At 37.1% G+C, this 21815-nt stretch overlaps 1 protein-coding gene across 2 annotated transcripts in view; it reads right to left on the bottom strand.

The window, feature by feature from the left end:
• Positions 1-491: 491 nt before the first annotated feature.
• The window catches only part of ADAMTS19 (ADAM metallopeptidase with thrombospondin type 1 motif 19), a 130237-nt gene continuing 108913 nt past the window's right edge, over positions 492-21815 (bottom strand). For both annotated transcript variants that reach the window (XM_038125015.1, XM_038125016.1), the window contains exons 20-23: positions 20894-21098; positions 18797-18949; positions 3315-3492; positions 492-838 (exon numbers count right to left, since the gene is read on the bottom strand). In XM_038125015.1, the coding sequence (XP_037980943.1) occupies positions 687-838; positions 3315-3492; positions 18797-18949; positions 20894-21098 (688 nt within the window). In that variant the 3' untranslated portion in view covers positions 492-686. The remainder of the gene's footprint in view (positions 839-3314; positions 3493-18796; positions 18950-20893; positions 21099-21815) is intronic.

The raw sequence follows: 21815 nt of genomic DNA, 5'->3' as shown, positions 1-21815 counted from the left end.
CTACACTACCTCAAACAGTGCAACAGTGATTCAGTGTAAATCTCTACAGTGTTTCATTGATTTAATACTTGTGTTCAAGTATGTGTCCATGAGAATGATCAAAATCTCTACTTAGCTATTTTAATTTTCTTGTTTATAATATAAGTTACAGTAGAATATCCCCTTCAGTATGTTTCTAAATCAAATGAACTAATTTCACAATACATTCTGTAATAACCTGTTTAATAATGTTAGCTTGTTCACTTTGACATCTGTTGCAAAAAACACAAGCTCATTCTGACTCCAAATGCCAAAAATATAATAAAATTAAAAAGAACTTTATTTCCATATACAACAAAACTATTCAGCTAAATTAAAATAAATTCAAGATAACATGACTTTTTTTTTTGCAACAGATGATCTTACTGAAAATAAACATTTAAATTCTAGTTACTATTTTTTAAAAATTCTGATAAATGTATCCAAAAGTGTTCATATAAAAATTAATTATGAAAATGTCAGAAGATAAAATATGTTGGCTGTTTAACCAAAGCCATTAAGGCTGTCTGGCAGGCAAAAATAAATTAATTTGATTAAATTATATGTCATCTGATAATATTTGGTCTGAAAAAGCCTGTGTGGGTGTGTGGGTGTGTTTATAAATAGTAACATTGCAAAGAGCTGAGAGCCAGCCAGCCTGATAGAGGTCAGCTCTTCTGTTGCATTTTTTGCGCATAAAAGTCCCTGCACGTCTCACAGCATCGCTGATACCACCTCATGTCTTGACAGAGGTTCTTCTCTCTTATCACTCTGCAGTACACAGGCCACTGGTCTCCTAGGCACTTGAGTGTCAAAGCAGCTGTGAAACAACAACAGCAAAATCAAATATACATTACTGTTGTCTTTACTACTGAAGAATCACATACCAAAAGAGACAAGGACATAGGAAGTGTATCTGGGGAAGAGAAAGGGTTATAGATGTAGATATTTAACAAAAGAAGGAATCCCTCTTGTCCTCCTGTTGTCAAAATATTCAACATCAAAAATTTTTAAGGCCAACTTTATTTACAAATTGAATTAAGTTGCATCTTAATAAGTTTATTGTCATGCAAATGTCTTCTCGTGATTAAGTGGAGCTCATCTTTCTGCCTTATGAAATCCTCTTTACATAGCTTATCATGGAAGGACCGTGTCACTGAAGTTGCAACTCTTCACATTTAGTTATACATATCAAGTATAACTAAGTACATACATGAAATTAAAATAGGAACCCAGTGAAAAACAGGGCACAAAAACAAAATATTGTCCAAAACCCACCACAAACACTGAAAAAGAAGTTAATCTCAGATTTGAGTTAATCTCCTATGCTAAAAGAAGAGAAATTTGTAAAAAGCTGGTGGCACAATCTCCATCAGCTTTCAGTAGCCCTATCCCAAATTTATCCCCAATTCAAAAGATCTCCACTACATGATATGAATGGAACTGGAGGCCAAAATGGTCAGTATATTGAGGAGAAGCATTGCATTATGTATTTCAGAGATGTTAAGGTTTCTACTGGATTGGATTCTGACTCCATGCTGGGTGACACTGGCTTGTAGATTACTAATATCAGTCCTAAATAATCCATGCTATGAGGACAGTGTGGCCAGCAGGCCCAGGGAGGTCATTCTTCTGCTTTACTCGGCACTGGTGAGGCCACACCTTGAGTGTTGTGTCCAGTTCTGGGCCCCTCAGTTTGGGAAGGACGTTGAGACGCTTGAGCGCATCCAGAGGAGGGCAACGAGGCTGGTGAGGGGCTTGGAACACAAGCCCTGTGAGGAGCGACGGAGGGAGCTGGGGGTGTTTAGCCTGGAGAAAAGAGACTCGGGGGTGATCTTATCTCTCTCTACAACTCCCTGAAAGGTGGTTGTAGTCAGGTGGGGGTCGGTCTCTTTCTCCAGGCAACATACGTCAGAACAAGAGGACACAGTCTCAAGCTGCGACAGGGGAAATATAGCTTGGATATTAGGAAGAAGTTTTTTAGAAAAAGAGTGATAAATTATTGGAATGGTCTGCCCAGGGAGGTGGTGGAGTCACCATCCCTAGATGTGTTCAAAAAAAGACTGGTTATGGCACTTGGTGCCATGGCCTATTTAAGGTATTTATGGCATGGGTTGGATTGATGATCTTGAAGGTCTCTTCCAACCTAGTTATTCAATGATTCTGTGTGACAACATAGCTCTATCTTTTTTTTTTTCTGCACTTCACATTAAGTCAAATTTTAATGGACACTGTATTTTTTATGTGGCTCTTTCTCATTCACTTGACTCTATGACACAAAGCTGCTTATATAACCTCACCAGAGGAAAATCATCAATGATGGGGAGATGGCATCTAGCTTCTGAGAGACCAGCTGAACAAAGAAAGATAAAGTACAAAGGAGAGGAACAGTCAAACAGTGAAATAGCAAGGAGAAGACCATAAGCAACAGAAAACTGCAACAATGACTACTGTGCAGAAATGTTCAAAGGTTAAAAAGAGAAATACGCTTCACTATCTTAAAAGAAGTATTGCACACAGTCTGAAATGCCAGTCTGTTTTCCATGTGGGAGTAATCTGTTGGACAGGAGGGTTTATCTTAACAAGGGCTCTGGAAAATCAGCTGGAGATGGTGTGCTGTCTTACAGCAAGGCTTTGAATATTCCTGTCATGCTCAAGATGCAGATGAATGATTAGGGGAATTTATGGTAATCATCATCAACAATACACTAGGAAGCAAAAACTACCAGATTAAACAGTTTTTAATTTCTTTAAGAACAGAAGAAACCTGTTCTGCCAGGTACAGCAAATCTCTTCATTCAAAGTAATTTTCCTTCACGCATCCTAATACATCATGCAAAGATGTAGATTTGAACTAAAGACAAGTGGAAAGAGCTGTTTATATTTAAAAAACAAATAAGGGCGTCCTTGATCTCACAAATATCAAGAGAACACAGTTTGCAACATTTTTGAACAGAAAAGAAGGTATTTTCTTTAGAAAGATTTGATAAAATTGGGTGAATATATATAAAAGCATATTTTTTTATAGTGTCTCTGATATATTTTCATATGGAACATTTTGTTCCCTTAATGTCATACAGTCTCAAAATAAGGTCCTTCCTTGGATAACAAAACTCTTCACCATTCTTAGTTACAGTCTCCGATGTACATACTGAAAACCTGAGGCAGGAAGATCAGTCTCTGCACAGAATTTAAATCTCCTGAATACCTCCTGACTTCTGTTTCTAAACTGGGATCATCATTACTGTATGGAGAGAAAGATCTGAAAAAGAGATTTGTCATCATTGACTGCTTACCTAACCTGGGTGATGTTATTGTATTAACATTAATTTTCTCATTGCAGGGATGGAGATGACAAGGTCTGTAGGCTGCAGGCTTTTCTGAAGAAAAGCATTCATTGCCATGCCTTCCTGTGATCTTGTGCATGCACTGGATGACTCGAGACTGCATTCCTTTGCCACAGGTGACGGAGCACTGGAACACACAGAAGACACATTCATTGGAAAGGTATTTTTGCTCGTAATCATTAACATGAAATGCCAGTCCATGTGAAGTGACTGGCTGCTTCTTCAGATGTCAGCATTCCAAGATTTCTGAATTCTATTCCATTAGCTAAATGAAAATCAATTTTAAAGCACAAATTAATTAACAGTATTAATTGAAGGACTCACTCCAGCATCCTATTGCTGTCCAATAGAGCCTGTGATGAAACTCAAATACAACAATGTGCCTCAAGGAAGCAAACGTTACTCTATTGTATCTATATACAAATTTACTCTTATTAGAGGTTAAAGTGATGGTAAAACCATTCAAAGATACTAGCAGAGAGAAGAATTTTTAATAAAGCCATTAGTTAACTGCTCCAAAAAGTGCTCTTTCTGCTGAGCATAGTTTATGCCTCCTGTCTTTGTATCACACCTTCATGCTTTCACATGTGTCTCACAAATAAAATACACGGTGTGAGACATGATGCCTGGCCTTTAATTAATCTTGACGTCTTGTTGCCACAGAGAATGAGGTAAGAAAATAAAACAACTGAGCACTGTAACAATGGCAACATTTTACTTCTATCAGAGTAACATAATGTACTAGAATGAAAACTTGGACAGGGCTGCAAAGATGCTTACAAAACCTATTCCAAACAAACAAAAAAAACCAAACCAAAATATGCTTTCTGACTTTTGTGAACAAAACTTCATAGGACATGGATTACTTTTCTCTCCCTTTGACTCACATGCTATTGCTTTAACTACAAATCTATTAAAAATTTCATATTGGAATTTTATCCCAGCCTCTAATGATTTTGACTCAAGTACCCAGAAATTTCACCAAGTTTTGCAGAAATTTTCTGTATAAAACATCTTCAAATACTAATCAGTTTATTGTAATGAATAATGTAAGAGCTCAGGCTGCAATCCTGAAAATGTTTTCTAAATAATTTTTATTACATAAATTTTCTGAATATATTTCCTTGGGATGCTTCAAGAAGCAGCTGAAAAAAAACTGAAATAAGAAAGACAAGGAAAAGGTGCTATAACAAAAAATGTTTCCCAGTCATCCTGTCTTGAGATGAAGAAGTATAGTTTTCTTCAAAGGATGAATAAACTTTGACTGTGTGAAACATTAAACAAGTTTTGACCCTTTGGTTTGGTTACCTATGTGTGTTTAAGAGACATTATAAACACTTACGTGGAAGAAAGATATACATATGCTAAATATGTAAATAGAGGAGAAATAGAGGGCTTGCGCCCCAAAATGTGCATCAAGAGAAGGGAGACTCCTGTCTTTTGGACTCATAAGACTCCAACAGAGGTACAAAAGACTAGGATACACACTTGTTTTCACAAGGGACTGAATTTGTAACCACATGAAATCAAACCCTGGCATTTTATAGAGGCAGCAAGTGGACTTGATTTTGCTCCTGTTCTCAGTGAGCCAATACAGAACTGTATCTTGCTGAGTTAAACAGATACAGCCTCCATAAGCCAATGTAAAGATATTAAATTATGACTACACAGTTGTCTATTCAATATCAACCACAGTTTAACACATGAACAAATATATGGTTTACAGGAGGGAAATCAGTTAGTTAGTAATGATTTATTTTCAATGTTATCAAATCTAGTATACTGCTGTAAAATTGCATGAGAAAAGTCTCTCAACACAATTCCCCTTCTAGAATTCTCTGCCTTTTCTCTGTGCAGCTAAAAATAATCTGAGTTCTTATAACAGACAACATTATGCACACAGTCAACATGTAAAACCACGCATATATTGACACGAATTTTATCCCCAATAGCAGATGGAACATAGATTTTAATTTTGCCAAAATTCTGACCACTCCCTAAATTCCTCTCATCATAGTTTCAGTGATATTTATTTTTGGAATATTTTAATGAAGTTAAAATTGAGACAATTGAAAAGCAAAATTTAAAAAAGGTGAAAAAAAGGCAAAACTAAAACTACAACACAGAGAGAAAACAAATGTGAGAGTAAAAGGAAAATGAAGGCAATATGATGAAGCTAATATGTTGAAGATCTCTAATAAGGAAAGATAATCTTTAAATGTTATCACGGTGACCTTAATTTAGAGTAATATTACATGCAGTACTACATTTTTTTTTTCCTTCAAAGATTAGTATGTTTATCAACAAAACTTAGAGTATGTGTGAATGTGTGGTATTCCTTTGGTCAGCTACAGAGGAGGATATGGGCAGGTGGACCTGGTACATAAGATCTCCAAAAATAATTTCTCTGCCCTTAGGTCATCCTAGAGTGAGTAGATGCAATCCAGCCACCTGGAATACTGGAGGGGAGAATGGGATTTGGAAAACACTAGTCCTTTGCTAACAAAATGGATTCCAATGGTTTATCTGCTAATATGTAATGTCAAGCAATTCATGTAGGCAGGTGCCTTTGTGAAGAGCGCTCTGGCAGCAGCCACATCTTCTCTACATCAAATGAGCTCTGGCTTGAAAGTTTGTTGTGACTGCAACTGACAACAAACAGACAAATCACTCAGCTAATCAGTGTTTAGGTCTGAATTTCTATGCAGAATCTGGCAAGATTTTGGCATTAAAATCTTAACTGGGGAATTAATATCCTTTAAATAACTGAGCCTGCACTGGCCTTGGTGAGATATTCCAGATTGTTGTGAAGCATTACAAATGTAGTTTTCCATCCCAAGATGTAGAGATCGTCCAAACAATTAGTCTTGCTTGACCTACTTATTAATATCACAATTTTAGAAACTGACATCAAAGGATGATTAAATGAAATGTCTCAGTTCATATAGGAAATACATGGCAAAGCAGAAAATAGAGAATTTGTGAGCTATGTTGTTTTGTTTTTTTTTCACAGAAATGTACTAAATTTTAATAGTGCATTTATTTTTATTTCTAAGAAATGGGAACTTACTAAGTGTTGTAAGATGCTTGCAGAACATTGAGAAGAAGCAAGGATACTACAGTGATTTGCAATCCAACACTTTTAAACCCAACCTAGTCAACATGCAAGCAAAGCAAGATTTTTCCTAACACCTAGGGTTTTAAAATCAATGAGGGATCTGATAAGCATGCTGTGCTCTTCTATGTTCAAACAGCAGCAGAGGCAGCAGCCATGGTGTCTGACTTTGAAATTAAGAATTTTTCTGACTAGAAGCCAGAAAAAGAAATCTTTTTACCATTAAAGCTCATATTAGCTATTAAAGCTCATATTAGCTTATATTTAAAATAGTATGAAATAAGGAAAGCATCAGGCATTTAGCAGTGCACTTCCTACTACACAGACAAACAGCAAGGTTTCTGTGTCCATGACATCCATCTCTTAAATGTGATTTTGTCTCACAAACACATCAGCCAACTGCTTCTGTAACTGAGAGCAGACACTGAATATTGGAGAATAAAAGTAACTCGTATTTTTCTTCTTTATCCTAAAAAGATACAGACTTGTTCTGACTTCACTAGGAGATATCTCAACTTCTGCAGATCAGTTAGATGCACCTTCAGAGCAACATCTCTGACCCTCATTTTGACACTCATTTTACTGTATATGCATGTGTACATTCAAGCTGAAGAAGACTCTTCCAAAACTGCCTCCCAAACTTGCCTCACCTTTGGATTTCTATCACTGAAAATATTCAATCTGAGGTAAATACATTTCACTGGATATGCAGCTGTCACATTTTAGGTAGTGTTTATGGTATGTAGTTGAAACTGTATAGGTTCTATATATTTCTGGATTTACATGTTTAAAACTCTAATAAAGCTTTCAATTCCAATGAAATAAAAATATTTTCACTTTAACACATCAATCAGTGAATTTAATCAGAAATAAATTTAACTGTCAAAACCACTTGTATTTTTTGTGTGTGCGCATATATATATATATATATATATATATATATATATACATATATATATATATAATTTACATAAAATGCCCACTCCCAACCAATATATAGCATTTTCATTAATTCAGCAGGTTTCAGGTTAACTTAAACCCATAGCTTTTATTATTAGGGAATGAAGAATACATTTCTATAGTTCTTCTTCACACCCACTCTATCTCCCCACATGTCAGTCTGGCACATGCAATACTTTATTTTTGTGGAGGGTAATTACATTTTACTTCTCACTATTCAGATGACCTGCACTTTAAGGCCATGTAGCTGATTAGCAAAAAATTCCTGTAGGACAACTGTAATTGTAGATTTAGACTAAATGTTCTAGTACACAGCCAGAGGGGTTTCTTTATGTGGTTGTTAATCTGTGCATCTTGGACACAGTCCTAAAGGTACTGTAAAACCATTCAAGCAGCAAGACATGTAAAACATTCTTGTTAAAGATTACAAAAAAATTCCTGTGTAAAGATAGTTAACAGCAATTTTTTAAATTTTTTTTTCTTAAAAAAAAAATCTTACCACCCCATTTGAATTTTGTCCAACTTTTGAACTTCTTTTAGATATAATTTCAAGGACAGAAACCTAGGTGTTAAAAATAACAATTCTTACACTTGGCATGCACACCCGCTACCCAAGATTCCTTCTTTCTGTTCCCTGCCAAAGATATATATTCTGGAGAGAATACATATTCCCAAGGCCAACAGCTGAGGAAGTTGCTGTAATGTGTTAGCTGCTTCCAGCTGGCCTTCATGAGAAGTAGGAATTCCTAAATTAAGGGAAAAATTGTCACTGGCAGACAGTAACGGTCAAAATGTGTCTTTCTGCCAAGACAACAGGCAATCACTGAAGAGGCTGATACAATCCACAATGAAAAAGCCAATCTGTGACAGTATTAACAGAATTTACTTGAACAATTTATTTTTGAGAATAAGTGGACTGCTCAATAAAAGGTTTTACAAGTCTAAGTAGCATTCAAAGCAGTGCCTCTAAGGAAACTCAGTGATGAGTTTGACTGGAAATTATTAGCAGAGCATTCCTAATCATTTATGTATAGGTTCATCAGTTCCAGCTTTTAAGCGGTTTCAACCTTTTCATGGAGTGTGAAACAAGAATAGCAAGCAATCAGACTTTAGCAGCAGGATTCATATTTGCTAACAAGCTCGCAAAATCTTCTTCTGTCTTTTATGAAGCTTGCATTTGAAGGCAGGTAGTAGATAATGTGGTGCATTTTTTTTTAGCAAAGGCTTTGTACTGAGTTTGGCAATATTCTTAAAGATTACCTAAATCAAGCAAATAATCTGAAGTTTATTTAAGTGAGGTGGGGTTTTTTGGGGATTTTTTTGGGGTTTTTTGTTTTGTTTTGTTTTTGTTGGTTGGTTTGGTTTTTTTTGTTGTTGTTTTTAAAGGCATTTCTGAATAGTGTAGCAAAAAGAGGGACTGACGAATACAAGCAAAAGATGTAGTCTGAGTTCTCATATGCATCATTTCCAGGAAGGTCTTTCTGCCTCTCTCATTTCTGACACACCCAACACCTCAGTATGCCAAATTTAAAATTCAGAACTTGTGCTAAGTTTAGCTAAAAAAGTATCTGCTGTTGGTCTCTTCTAACTTCAACAAGTTTGAGTTGTGCCTATTTATTTTATTTTATAGTCTTCTTTTTCTCCTTCTTCTGCCCACTGCCCCTCCATTTTTTTCTTTACAGCTCTTCTTTCCAGGGTAAGAAGATATAAGATTCAAAAAGAGATATGACAGACTGAGCTCCAGTTCCCTTGATAAACTACAGATAGCATTCCCATAGAGGAAATCCTCATCACCTCATCTCAAGAATTTGAACCTTTATTTACTCTTTTTTTTTCTGTCTCTTCTTTTTTTTTTTTTTTTTTTTTCCTCCCTGAATCCTTTTTAAGGCCCCATGCAGAACAATTTGGTTGTTTGGCAGAGGAGACAAAACTGCCTTTGGTATCAAGACAAGAAGCAACTGAAAGTTTATGAGATGATTACAAAAGGAATTTTATTTTTTCTAGGTCAGTATATATGTATCTATTCTTCATTGCCTACCTACTCTGAATCAATAATGGGGTTGGATAGGCTTGAATCTGAATGGGCTCTCTGGACTCAGCTTGGAAGTGGAAAAAAATTCTTTGTCTCCACGTGAAACCCAGGTTCCATTGCCCAATTTCTTTCTTGGGTGAATTAATGAAACACAATCATCCACTTAACAGTTTAAAAACTGGGATTATTCCAATGACACAAGTTTGTTCTGTTACAGACAACCTGGAATCCAAATCCATAAAAAACTTGAGACTATTACAGACTGCCATTTCCCCCTGATATCAGGGAAGGTATCAGCATTTTTCTCTCATCATTAATGACCTATATCAAAGCATGGACAAATCCTGTTATACCATAACAGATCTAGAAAGCCAAGTTCCTCTATGTGCTTCAGATGTGCATACACACTATTTTAAATTTTGTAGTTATATTTTCTACAAATCCATATTTAATACAAAAACACATTCAAGTTTTAAGGCAATTTAAGTATACCTGAAATAGTTATTTATTCTTATTTAGGACTTTAGACACACTGCTAAACAGTATTTGACATCATAACACTGGTGGATTTTACAAATTTTAGCCTTGTTTGTGCACCTCTGACTGGGCATTGCTGCAGGGATCCCCTGTTAGCAAGGAAACAGAAATAAATTTTAGCTGTGGATTTGTGGTTGTCCCAGATGCCTGCCTGTGCTGACTCACACATGGATATATTACTGCCACTAGTGCTTAGCAATGAACAACACATTATTACGTTTCAAACTTTCATATCTGAGATATCATTGCATGGTATTTTGGCAGGAGATGACCATCCATTCATTAGGACTATCACACATCCAAACAAGAATCTGGAAACAGATAGATTTCATTACATAATTACCCTTATCTTTCTGATTAAATTAGTTGAGAATGCTATTCTGGAATGATGAAAACAAATTCTTAAAATTAATTTGAAATATTAGTCTTTGACTATATAATTATATTACCATACATGACAATGCTAGCCTGATGCTCAGTAGAAAACCTTGCAAGGAAAAGCATAGCTCAACAGCACAAATAAATAATAAAGGATTACAGTATTTCTAATGATAAGACAGGTCACAGAACCCACTAGGGACACAAAGGAAATTTCAAATGAGGGAAAACGAAACCTCACAGAAAATCCTTTATTTAAAAAATTTCTATTTTATCTATTTACTTCTCATAAATCAAAGAAACGTATGTTAAGAAGCTCTTCTGTTCAACATAGAATTAAGAACTGTCCTTTAAAAATAGCATCACACTATGTAGCACTTTCAAGTTTTTCCAGTGGGTTGAATAAATGAGAGAGCTCTTTTCTGATGACTTTACTTCTAATCACTCTATCTACCAAATTTTGAATAATGAAGATCTGAAATAGCAGGTGACTCACCTAAATGTCTATGAAAGATATTAAAAACCAAAACATAAAAAAACCCCTATGAGTTTACAAGGAAACTGAGCTCAAAGGTCTTTTATTTAGGTGAAATACAAGAATAAAATCATAGAATGAGTTAAGCTGGAAAAGACCTTTAAGATCATTGAGGCAAACCATTAACTCAGCACTGCCAAGTCCATTACTAAACCACGTCCCTAAGTAATGCAACTACATGGCAACTCCACTATTTGCCTGGGCAGTCTGTTCTAATGCTTGATTACCCTTTTGCTGAGGAACTTTTCCCTAATATTCAATCTGAGACTCTGCTGGCTCATCTTGAGGCCATTTCCTCTCATTTCCTCACTTGTTACCTGGGAGAGGAGACCAAACCCACCTTCCTACAAACTTGGAGGGAGCTGTAGAGAGAGAAAAGGTCTAACCCTGTGCCTCCTTTCCTCCAGACTAAACAGCCCCAGCTCCCTCAGCTGGACTTGTACTCCAGACCCTTCACCTCTGTTGCCCTTCTCTAGACATGCTCCAACACTTAAATATCTTTCTTACAGTGAAGGGCTCAAACTCTAACAGCCTCAACAGTACCAAGCACAGGAGGATGATCGCTGCCCTGGCCCTGCTGGCCACATTATTGCCACAGACCAGGATGCTATCAGCCTTCTTGGCCACCTGGGCACAGCTGGCTCATGTTTAGTCACTGTTGACCAGCACACCAAGGTTCTTTTCAGCCAGACAGCTTTCCAGACATTCTGCTGCAGCCTGGAGCACTGCCTGGGGTTGTGATCCAAGTACATGATCCACCACTTGGCCTTGAGGAAGTTCTTACCACTGGCCTCAGCCCACAAATTCAGCATGTCCTGATCCCTTTGCACAGCTTTTCTACCTTCAGCATGTCAACATTCCCCTTCAAACTGGTGTTGTCTGTGAACTTACTGAGGGTGCACTTGATCCCCCTGTCCAGATCATCAATAAAGATGTCAAACAGGACTGGCCCTACACTAAGCCCCAGGGAGCACCCCTTAGTGGCCAGTTGCCAACTGGATGTAACTCCATTCACCACTCCTCTCTAGGTCCAGCCATACAGATAGTTGTTAGCAAAGAGAGCACCTGTCCAAGCCATGGGCTGCCAACTTTTCCAGGAGAATGCTGTGGGAGACAGTGTCAAAGGCTCAGGTAAACAACATCCACATATTTTTCTTCATCCACTAGGTGGATAACCCTGTCTTAGAAGGACATCAGGTTACTCAAGGACTGCCTTTAATAAACCCATATGCTGACTGGGCCTGATCATGCAGGTTCAGCACATGCCATATGACGTTGCTCAGGATGATCAGCTCCTGACCTTCCCCAGTACTGAGGTCAAGCTGACATGCCTGTAGTTCCCTGGATCCCTCTTCCAGCTTCCTCACTGTCCTCATGTGGATCCCATCCACCCTCAAAGAGTTGTCTAAGTGATGGAGCAGGTCACTGACCATTTTTCCTTTCCATTATGAGGGTTTGGTTTTATTTCCCATCCCTGGGGCTGGGCACCTGCAGAACAACTGGTCTTAATACTAAAAAGTGAGATAAAGAACATAAAATGCACCTCAGCCTTTTATTCATCCATTGTCACTATGTTTTACTTTACAATCAATAAAGGATGGAGGTTCTCCTTAGCCCTCCTTTTTGTTGGACATATATTTATAGGCACTTTTTTTGTTGTCTTTTATGGCAGTAGGATGATTAAACTCTAGCTGGGCCTTGACCTTCTAATTTTCTTCCTGCATAACCTCACAACATCCTTGTAGAGCTCCCGAATTGTCTGTCCCTTCTTTCAAAGGTCATAAACTCTTTTTTTTCCACCCAAGTTACAGCCAAAACTCTCTGTTCAAACAAGGCATCAGCTCATCTTTCAGCACAAGGGGACAGACAACTCTTGTAGTTTTAAGATTTCTTTCTTGAAGAATGAATAGCCTTCCTGGACTTCTCTGCCATTCAAGATTGCATGTCAAGGGACTCAGTCAAACAGTCTTCTAAACACTCCAAAGTCTGCCCTCTGGAAGTACAAGGTGGCAGTTCTGTTGCTCCCTCTCCTTACTGCTTTGAAACCGAAAACTCTATTTTTTCATGCTTGCTGTGCTCAAGACAGTCTCTGAAAAAATTGTTTCAAAAGAATTTTTCAAGATTCAGTTCTCTCTTACATTTTAAAAGTATTTTCATCTTTTGCCTTATTATATACTATCAGAAAACAGCAAAAAAGTGACAACCCCATGGATTAAAACAAAATAATGAAAACCAAAAAATAAATATTTTGAGGTAAAATGAGAATGTCATAGACTATCAAGTTTATCACAAGAATAAATACATGAGGCAGAATGTTACTTAGCTGCATGAAATACAGGATAACAGAAACATGAAATACTAAAAAATCCAACAAAAATCAGCTAGATCCCACAAGAAAAAAATGGATTACATAAATTTTAACAGTACCCAAGTGAATCAGCTCTAAGAGTTATGTGTTGGCAGATGACAGAGTCAGAGATACTGAGGAAAAATCTGGAAAGAGAGAGATGACCTTATATATGGAGGTACACCAGGCAAAAGAACACCTAATTCACCAAGTCTGAGCACCAGACCATTTATCTACCTGCTGAAAATACACATCAGCCTTCCAGAAGATCCACTGTTCAAAGATCCCAGTGTCCTCAACAAAAACTGGCAGAAATTTCTGGGAAAGCACATAGCATATAAATGGCATTACTTCTCTTCAGCAATTCCCAAGAATGGGATCCTTCACTTATTATCTCCGCTATATACATATGTGTGCATATGTAAATCCCCTCCAGCAGTAATGTATGGCCTAGCACTGTAATGCTCAAAAGTTTGTAAATTTGTATCTGCTTGGGTATAGACTGTACTATAATGACTTGGAAGACGTTAGCAGTAAAGGAGGTGATGGAAAGCTGTGAATGCTACTCTCCGTAACTTCCGCATTTGTGGAATATGGCATCTGGTGCATGACATAGCTTTTCTCCTTCGTCTGGCCTTCCAAGGGATGACTACACCCAATCAATCATACTTATCAATTTCAAAGAGTGCCAACATCTGGCACAAGAAATAGCAGCTCCACTGCTTGGCTTATATCAAAGGTTTCAGTCTGTTGGTAGAACCACAGAACATTTGGTTTGAACCAGCACACAGAAAATTTATAGAGCTGCCTAAAGATTCAAAGTCAGTGGCTGCATACTAACAGCAACAATATTTCATTCTGAAATATTGCTGGGCATAAGTAAACAAAAACAAAACTTAATTTATAATGTTATTAATAATCTATTTTAGCAGCATTTTTATAATTTTACTTCTGCCACCAGGGAGTAAAAAACCTTAGTTTTTTTTGATCCTTGTTCAAGGATATTTCAGATTTCTTTTGGATATTTCTCATTTCTTTTGGAATTTCTTAAACTTCCTCTAACTGTTCAGGTTTATGAAGGTGACTTAGAAGTCAATCTTTTCACTACAGATTTGTGTCCCTTCAGAAGATATCTCAACCTGCTTCCCTGGAAATCATTTTTTAAAATCATCAGAGTCCGAAACCATTTCATTCAATTGCTGAATGCATCAGTGTTACCCTTTTCTTTCTCTGTCAGGCAGTGTCAGAGACACAAGAGTGTCTCCCAACAGTGGCTGTGTAAGTGAACCTCCTTCTTCCCCACACGGCTCCTTCAGGTGGCACTGTGCAGCACACTGTACATTGTGTGGCAAGACTGTGGTTGTACAGACACATTGAAACAAGGGGCTGCACTTGCCTCCACTACATGCTGCCATCTTCCAGGCATCCTCTTCTAGCTACAAGGGCTGTTTTTCTGCACATGATATAAAAAACCCTTTATATGAAACATAAGATGTCAATATTGTTAATATTACAGGACTGGTTAGAAATGTATAAAATCTCCCAATGTCATTTCATTATATTCATATCTTCCATATTAATTGTTCATGCTTCATTTCTGAAACAAAGACATACCTCATTTGCTGCAAAATAATTATATTTAAGTCAATATGAAAGTTATTGACTTGATTACATTATTATTTTAACTTCTATTATTTCACATTGCATAATTGCTTTGTCCATACGTCTACTGATAGTGTTATATTTTGACTCATGGCCAGCACTATTCTATTCCAAGAATCTTAAAGAGATTAATAATTTTGGATGGGGATCTGAGGAAAAAAAACAAGGCTTGTCAGTAAAATCATAACATTAATATCATACTTTTTTTTTTTTGAGGAGATTATTTGAGTTTGCTGTGGACATTTAGAGTCCATTTAATTATTTAAGCACACAAAATAAAAGTTGAATGTCCCCTGCTCTTCAATAGTTGTAAAAAAATTTTGTAAGCATTTAGCTCTCTCCATTTACACGTGTTCTTTGACTGGGGAAGAAGGCAAACAATCCTAATCACTGGCATCTGCATTCTGTACCCCTCAGTATATCTCTCTGTGAATCTGTCTCCCCCTAACAGCTGGAGACTTGACTTCCTCTGATTATAGACACACACACACACACACACACACACACACACATACACACACACAATTTTCTAGGGAGCACTGCATGTACTGTCTGAAATAAATAATTTGGAATAGGCCATGAGTTCTGGGATTCATTGGAGTACAAACTAAGCAGTTGCCTCAGATACCCTTCCAGACTCAATGGAAAAAGAAGTAGGAGATTAACCTTTGCTTCATGTTTTTACTTCTTCAGGCTATAGATAAAGTAAACTTCATGCCAACCATTGGACCACTATCCCAGATGTCATATTTTAACTCCTCAGCATCTCTGGTCTAACACATCAATACTATTTAGAAATTCTGCTGCTGGTCCATCTTCAGTTTCTACAGAATGCATCCTTTTACCAATGTTTTTTACAACTTGCCCCACATTATCTTCTCTGATCTCCTATAGACACATATTGTATATCTCTTCATCTTACAAATGGCTGCTCCTAAATTATAGTTTGTTGTCCAGACTTTTGATCCTATTTTTCCTTGCTGAATGATATAATATTATATCAAAGTTTTAAATTATCATTTTCAATACCCACTTTCCAAATTATTCTCTGTTCCAAAATTCATCCTGCTTCTCATGCTTCATTTATTCTGGCAATGGTCTGAAAACCATGATAGTAGCAGAAAAGAATATACACATTTTCCTACATAAAGTACTGTAGACATGCCCTTAGAGCACCCTATGCTGCTGAAATTTAAGTGTTTTTTGGAGAATGACTTCTACAATGATGTGTTCTCATAAGCTGTGCAGATGTGTAAACATGCAGTTCACATGAATTTAATTTCACCTCTCCTCAGCCTATTTGTTTATACTTGGGTGATGAATGCCTCTGAGCATGATCCTGGCCTTGTATGGCTTTGAAATGTGTAGCCAGTGGGCAGCTTAGCAAGGGACACTGTTGCTAACAACACCTTGCCCTAGCTGGTGCTAGAATAGCTATGGTCTGTAAGCATTCCTCATTTGAAAGTAACTCACACATTGTTAGGTAGGATATACCATGGATTGCATATGGATGGCCTGGCAAAATACAATGTCATTGGTAATGTTGCTAGGTACTGGCTCCAGAAGCTCAGTTTGAGCTTTCATTCTTTCTCATCATACCTATATTCCTCACAAAAGTGGGCACAGAGCCTGAGTGATGTTACAAACAGCAATTTTTAGCATATTGACCCACTGACTTAAACGCCATCACACCATCACAGAGTTAAATGTTGCACACAGGCCAGATTGTTCTTTTAGACTGAGTTTTAGAAGGATTACTATCTCCATAATTGATCTATTGGAGCTTGAAATTTTGGTCAAATTTTCTTTTATCTTGGTATTGTTAAAACATAGAGCTCAAAAACTATTTGATCTTTATGTGACTATACCACTAAAAAAAATGAACTTTATTACAGCTCTCCATAATTATTAATCATGTTACTTTTTCAGTAATAGTGCAATTTAAGCTTAATTTAAAATTATGTCTTAGGAGTTCAAAGGAAACAGCAAAGCAAGTAAAGATATTAGGCCTCCTGTTTCAATGTGTGAGAAGCTTCATCTAAAGATTTCAAGTCAAATCTTGGCATTAGCTAGAGAGAACTTGGCTCTGCTCAAAGGAACAGACTTCTGTCAATGTCAAGAACAGTCCTAAAGAGTAAAAACTGTGAACACAGAAGGCTGCATTGAACCTCTGGGTAAGAAACAAACAGAGCAAAGATTAACATTTATCATAGCTTTTCATTTGTTCTCACTGTTGCAGACATATTAACACGTATGCCATGACTTCACCTTGCTATGTACCCCTTCAATGGAACAGAAGAGTAACAGAGAAAAGAAACTGACAGCCAAATATATTTTAAATTGAACTTGTGTCTCTGTAGAGAAATCAAGGTATCTATTTTTTAGCATAAATCTTGGAAAATCTCTGCTGCACAAGTCATAATCAAGACTGTATGTTAACTGTTCAAAAGATTTTGCCAATTCCATAATTCCTTGTGTCCTAATTTTGAAGTTCAAAGTGCAGTTTAGGTGAGAGTGTTACAGCTTTGACTCTAGGAGGAGAGCAGGAAATACAAAATTGCCAGTAAATTTTAAACAGGAAGATATAAGTTTTTGTACACTCATCTATGACAGGGTTGTTTGTGAAAGGCACTGACAGGATAAAGTTCTTCGCTCCAGAGGGCACTGGGAACACAGTGTAACTGTCTCAGCATACCCACATAGCCCCAGCAACACCAATTTGAATGACTGCTTCAATTAAGAAAGCAGATGGTCATTTCTCCATGGTTTACTTCCTACTGGTGGTAGTACAAAATGAGGCAGGTTTTAACCATAGTTACGTAGTAGAGAAATGGAAATACTAAGCATTATTGCCAAATATATCTTCTTGTAAAAGTAATACTGCTACTGAAAGTTAGTTGCTTCTGTTGTTTTAAAAAAAATAATGGTTATACTATGTGCTTTTGAAGTACCTACTTACTCACAGAGTACTTGCAGCTAATTCTTGGAAGGCTGGCTAGCCATACACTGCTGGCTTTAGTCCTTGTTTCCAGCTCCTACATCACATGAAAGACAACTAAAAATACATTAAATACTTCTCCATACAAGCAAGTTTAAAAAATGCTGCAATAATGTTAGGTGCTGAAAGTAAAAGTGTGTGCAAAGTTATGAAGAGAAACAAAGGAAAGGAAATAAAAAAGATTACAATCTTTCTGCTAAAGACAGAAGTGATACAGCAGGAGAAAACCTTGACAAGGTTCAATTTCAGAATTTCAGCATGATTTGGGTTTTACAAAACTGTATCAGATACTGAGGGCCAATCACAGATCTAACCAATATTGTTTGTTATTGTTTGGCCTATGCTTATCCACCTCTCAGAACACATATGCCAAGGAAACAACGTAATGACAGTTACGTTGAGTGTCCATAATAATAAAAAAATAATAAAGGAAAAACAGTAATAGATGCATCCCAGATGCTAAACGGTTTATGAGGAAATTTAATAGGCTAAAGGTGCTACTGTATAAGACAGAAGGGTGTACTTTACTGGAACGACAAGTAAAATGTGCAAACACAAATTAACGAAATATGAGAACGGTAAGGTTGGAGCTGGCTGCAGTTTCTGCAGCTGCTTGCCTGCCTACTGACACAGTAAGATAATACAAATTTGCATTATATTCAAGATTTATCTCACATTTACTTCATATTCCTGATTTTTATTTATACTGTAGGCTCACTGTGACTACCAGTTTAGGGTTTTTTTGTTTATAGCCTTATTGTTCCCTCAGCTGCGACACCTATATACTTTTGATAAGAGTAATTCTTATTAAGCACTCAGCTTGCAAAATGTGTGATGCTGGGAGGCACTGTATCAAGGATGACTCACCTTAGACCAGTCTCCCATTCTCCAGACATAGCATTTGGAATAGTCCTCACAGTCCTCTGCTTCTTTAGGTCTTGTGGACAAAACACATTTCTTGCGTGGATTGGTGCACCTCACAGTCCGATGCCGTACTCCCTTACCACACTTTACAGAGCACTGTTGGAAAAAATGGTTTTTCAGATTTCTACAAAATTCACTTACCCCATTTCATGCCCTTCTATATGACTTCTGCCAGGTCAGCATAAATATTTCACAGCTTCAGTGATCTCCTAACTTCCAACCTCCAATAGCATCAATACTAGATTTATTAAAAAAGAAAAACTGAACAAAAATTCCTTAGGGAACAGAATGATAATTGATTAATGTTTACCTAAAATTAGATAAAAATTACTTGCTTTAGGACAAAATAGTCTTTTGAATAAGAAAATATCCAACAAGTCATGATTCAATGAATGCAAAATGTTACACTAAAAGTATTAGGCAATCTTTCTTCTTCCAATGAAATTAAACACAATGAAAGAAATCAAAATAACATTCATAGGAATAAGATATGAAGCAACTTAAGAAAAGCTTTGTTAGTGTTCAACAGCCTTTTCTGGGAGGAGGAAAAAAATGTAGAATGGAAAAGTAAAGATTCCAAAACGATGCTAGAATCCAGACTGAACTTGAAAATTCAAAGTCACTATAAAGTCAGCATGTGAAAGCTCAAGTTGCTCAGAAGGTCCTAATCTATGGGTTTTTCCACCATTCCCACTTACACAGCCAAAAATGATGCCATTTCCTTCTCAAAACATTATCACTGCTTTTGATCATCCCACTGCTTGCAGTTCAAAACTCTCCTCTGCCAAGCTGATTATAACCACAGGAAGCAGTAATGGCTAGCTTCCTGCATAATGGTGATAGTAGGAATGGCCATGGGAAATACCTCGCTCTTCAAAAAATATTTATTGCTTCCAACAAAAACATGCTCTCTCATTTCTCATCTCTCAAGTAAAACAAACTGACTAAACAATCTGTGCATTTTTTTACTCATCTCTGTAAATGGATGCCTTTCTTCTCACAACCAGCTCTCACATCATAAAACTGTGTACCACACCAGAAACTGCTAGTATTTATATCTCCTATCTCTACCTTAGCACGTGCTTTTCATCTTTGAAAACATTCCCTATTTGTTAGCTCTTTCTTGCTTGGGGATCAAGGAGTTCTGCTGAGTAGAGCAATTCAAAGAAGAGACTGCACCCACATTCAGAAGTTGCAATTCATATTTTGGTCACAGAGGGATCCATAGCACAGCTTCTAGTATGGGAGTAAATCAGAATTGCCTTTACTCTTTCAATGAAAGGAGAAGTTCCAAATAACCCTTTCTTCTTGTCCAGATGGCAGTGAGAACAATACTCTTCTTCCTCCAGTTAATTTTAGAAGAAATAAAAGATGAAGAAAGCCAAATGGACAAGCACATTAATTTAAAGACCTTAAATTAATAAAACTTTTTGAACAATGATTACATTTTACAGCAATACTTCAGGATGCAACATATGTGAAACCACGTTATTTACAAGCCCATTTGCCTATTGCTGTTGCTTTGGAAAAAGAGCAGAGAAGAAAGAGGAAGGGAAGAAGATTTTTTTTTTTTTTGCCAAAGGCTCCCCTCAAAGCCTCTCTGAAGCAGGATGGCATCACCCATCCGCTGATCAACATCCCTTGGTACAAAAGTGCATCCCATGCATCCCAGATGTTTCCACTCTGAACCCAAGGTCTTGTAAGGCACCACCAATAAGTGGTGCCTTAATTCTATTTCCCCCAAGTTACCCACTATTACAGACAGGACATACTTGATTATATGTGCTTGAGAACTGGCCAGAAGAGACTGTTGCCCAACATTAAGTAGGTAAAATGCAGTAGCTCTACCAGCTAGCTCTAGCTAGCTGGTTTTCCTAGCCTCTGAGCCCTTTGCCAAAACCTTGCATGAAGACCATGAAAATCATTAGGCTGAGCTGTGCCACTTGATGCTGAAAAATACCCTTATTCTCAAAAAATACCAAAGCACAAATAACGACTATGGAGTATTTGGAGTATATGGAGTATAAATAAATGCAGGACCTCAGACCAGACTCCTGCCTCCCACACTGTCATGCAGTCCTGGCCTTCACAGCGCTGTGCAGAAGCAGGTTTTGGCCCCAGACAATCCCTCTCCCTAGCTCTGATCAGGGTCCCATTTCTGAGCTGCTGTGTGCAGGCTACTTGTCTGTTCTGGGTTCCTTTCCCACATGTCCTTGAACATGGTGTCCATTCTGTCATCATCCATCTGCAAAGAAACACACAATATAGTAATACAAAATCAGGAGGAGAAAAATACCATCACATCTTATTCACTTATTCTAAGTGTATACATCCAAGACACACTTGCATATTTTCATCTTCCTTTTACTGTCATTTTGCTAATGGAGTATTTATTAATCTAATATATATTGCATTTCATATGGTATTAATGTACATATAAATTCCTTCCCCAGTCCACTACCCCTATATTTTCAAACTACTTTCCTCTAATTATAATCCCAATTAGAAAATTTCCAAAATAAACATACATAAAGATGACAGATCCCTGATCAGCCTGCCTGTTATTCTCTGTATGTCTATCTATGTCAAGTGTATGCCAAGCATCTAAAGTCCAGCATTCCTTGAAAATACTTTGTTGCAAGAAAGAATCACTCAAGTGTAAAAGACTTACTCATTGCCCTGGAAAAAGCACAAAAGCCCAAAATTCTTCATGTTCTTCAGAGTAAGGCCTAACAGGGTGCATGGCTTAAATCACAACAGCAAGGAAGGCTGATGCAGTTTGGCACAGACCACATACCTAGAGAGCAATTGTTCTAGAACATAATTTTCCACAGATGTTCTGTAGATCCAGAATATGGCCAAGTGCCCTTAAAAAATCAAACAGTTCTGCCCCTGATGTTCTGCCTCCTGAAAACACAAGAGTTTTCAAGGAGACTTAGTTTGCAAGGAGAATTTTTAGGAA

Source organism: Motacilla alba, chromosome Z, assembly GCF_015832195.1.
Source record: "Motacilla alba alba isolate MOTALB_02 chromosome Z, Motacilla_alba_V1.0_pri, whole genome shotgun sequence".
NCBI lineage: Eukaryota > Metazoa > Chordata > Aves > Passeriformes > Motacillidae > Motacilla > Motacilla alba.
Note: the sequence above shows the minus strand (reverse complement) of the source record. Positions and strands in the feature narration are given on the sequence as shown.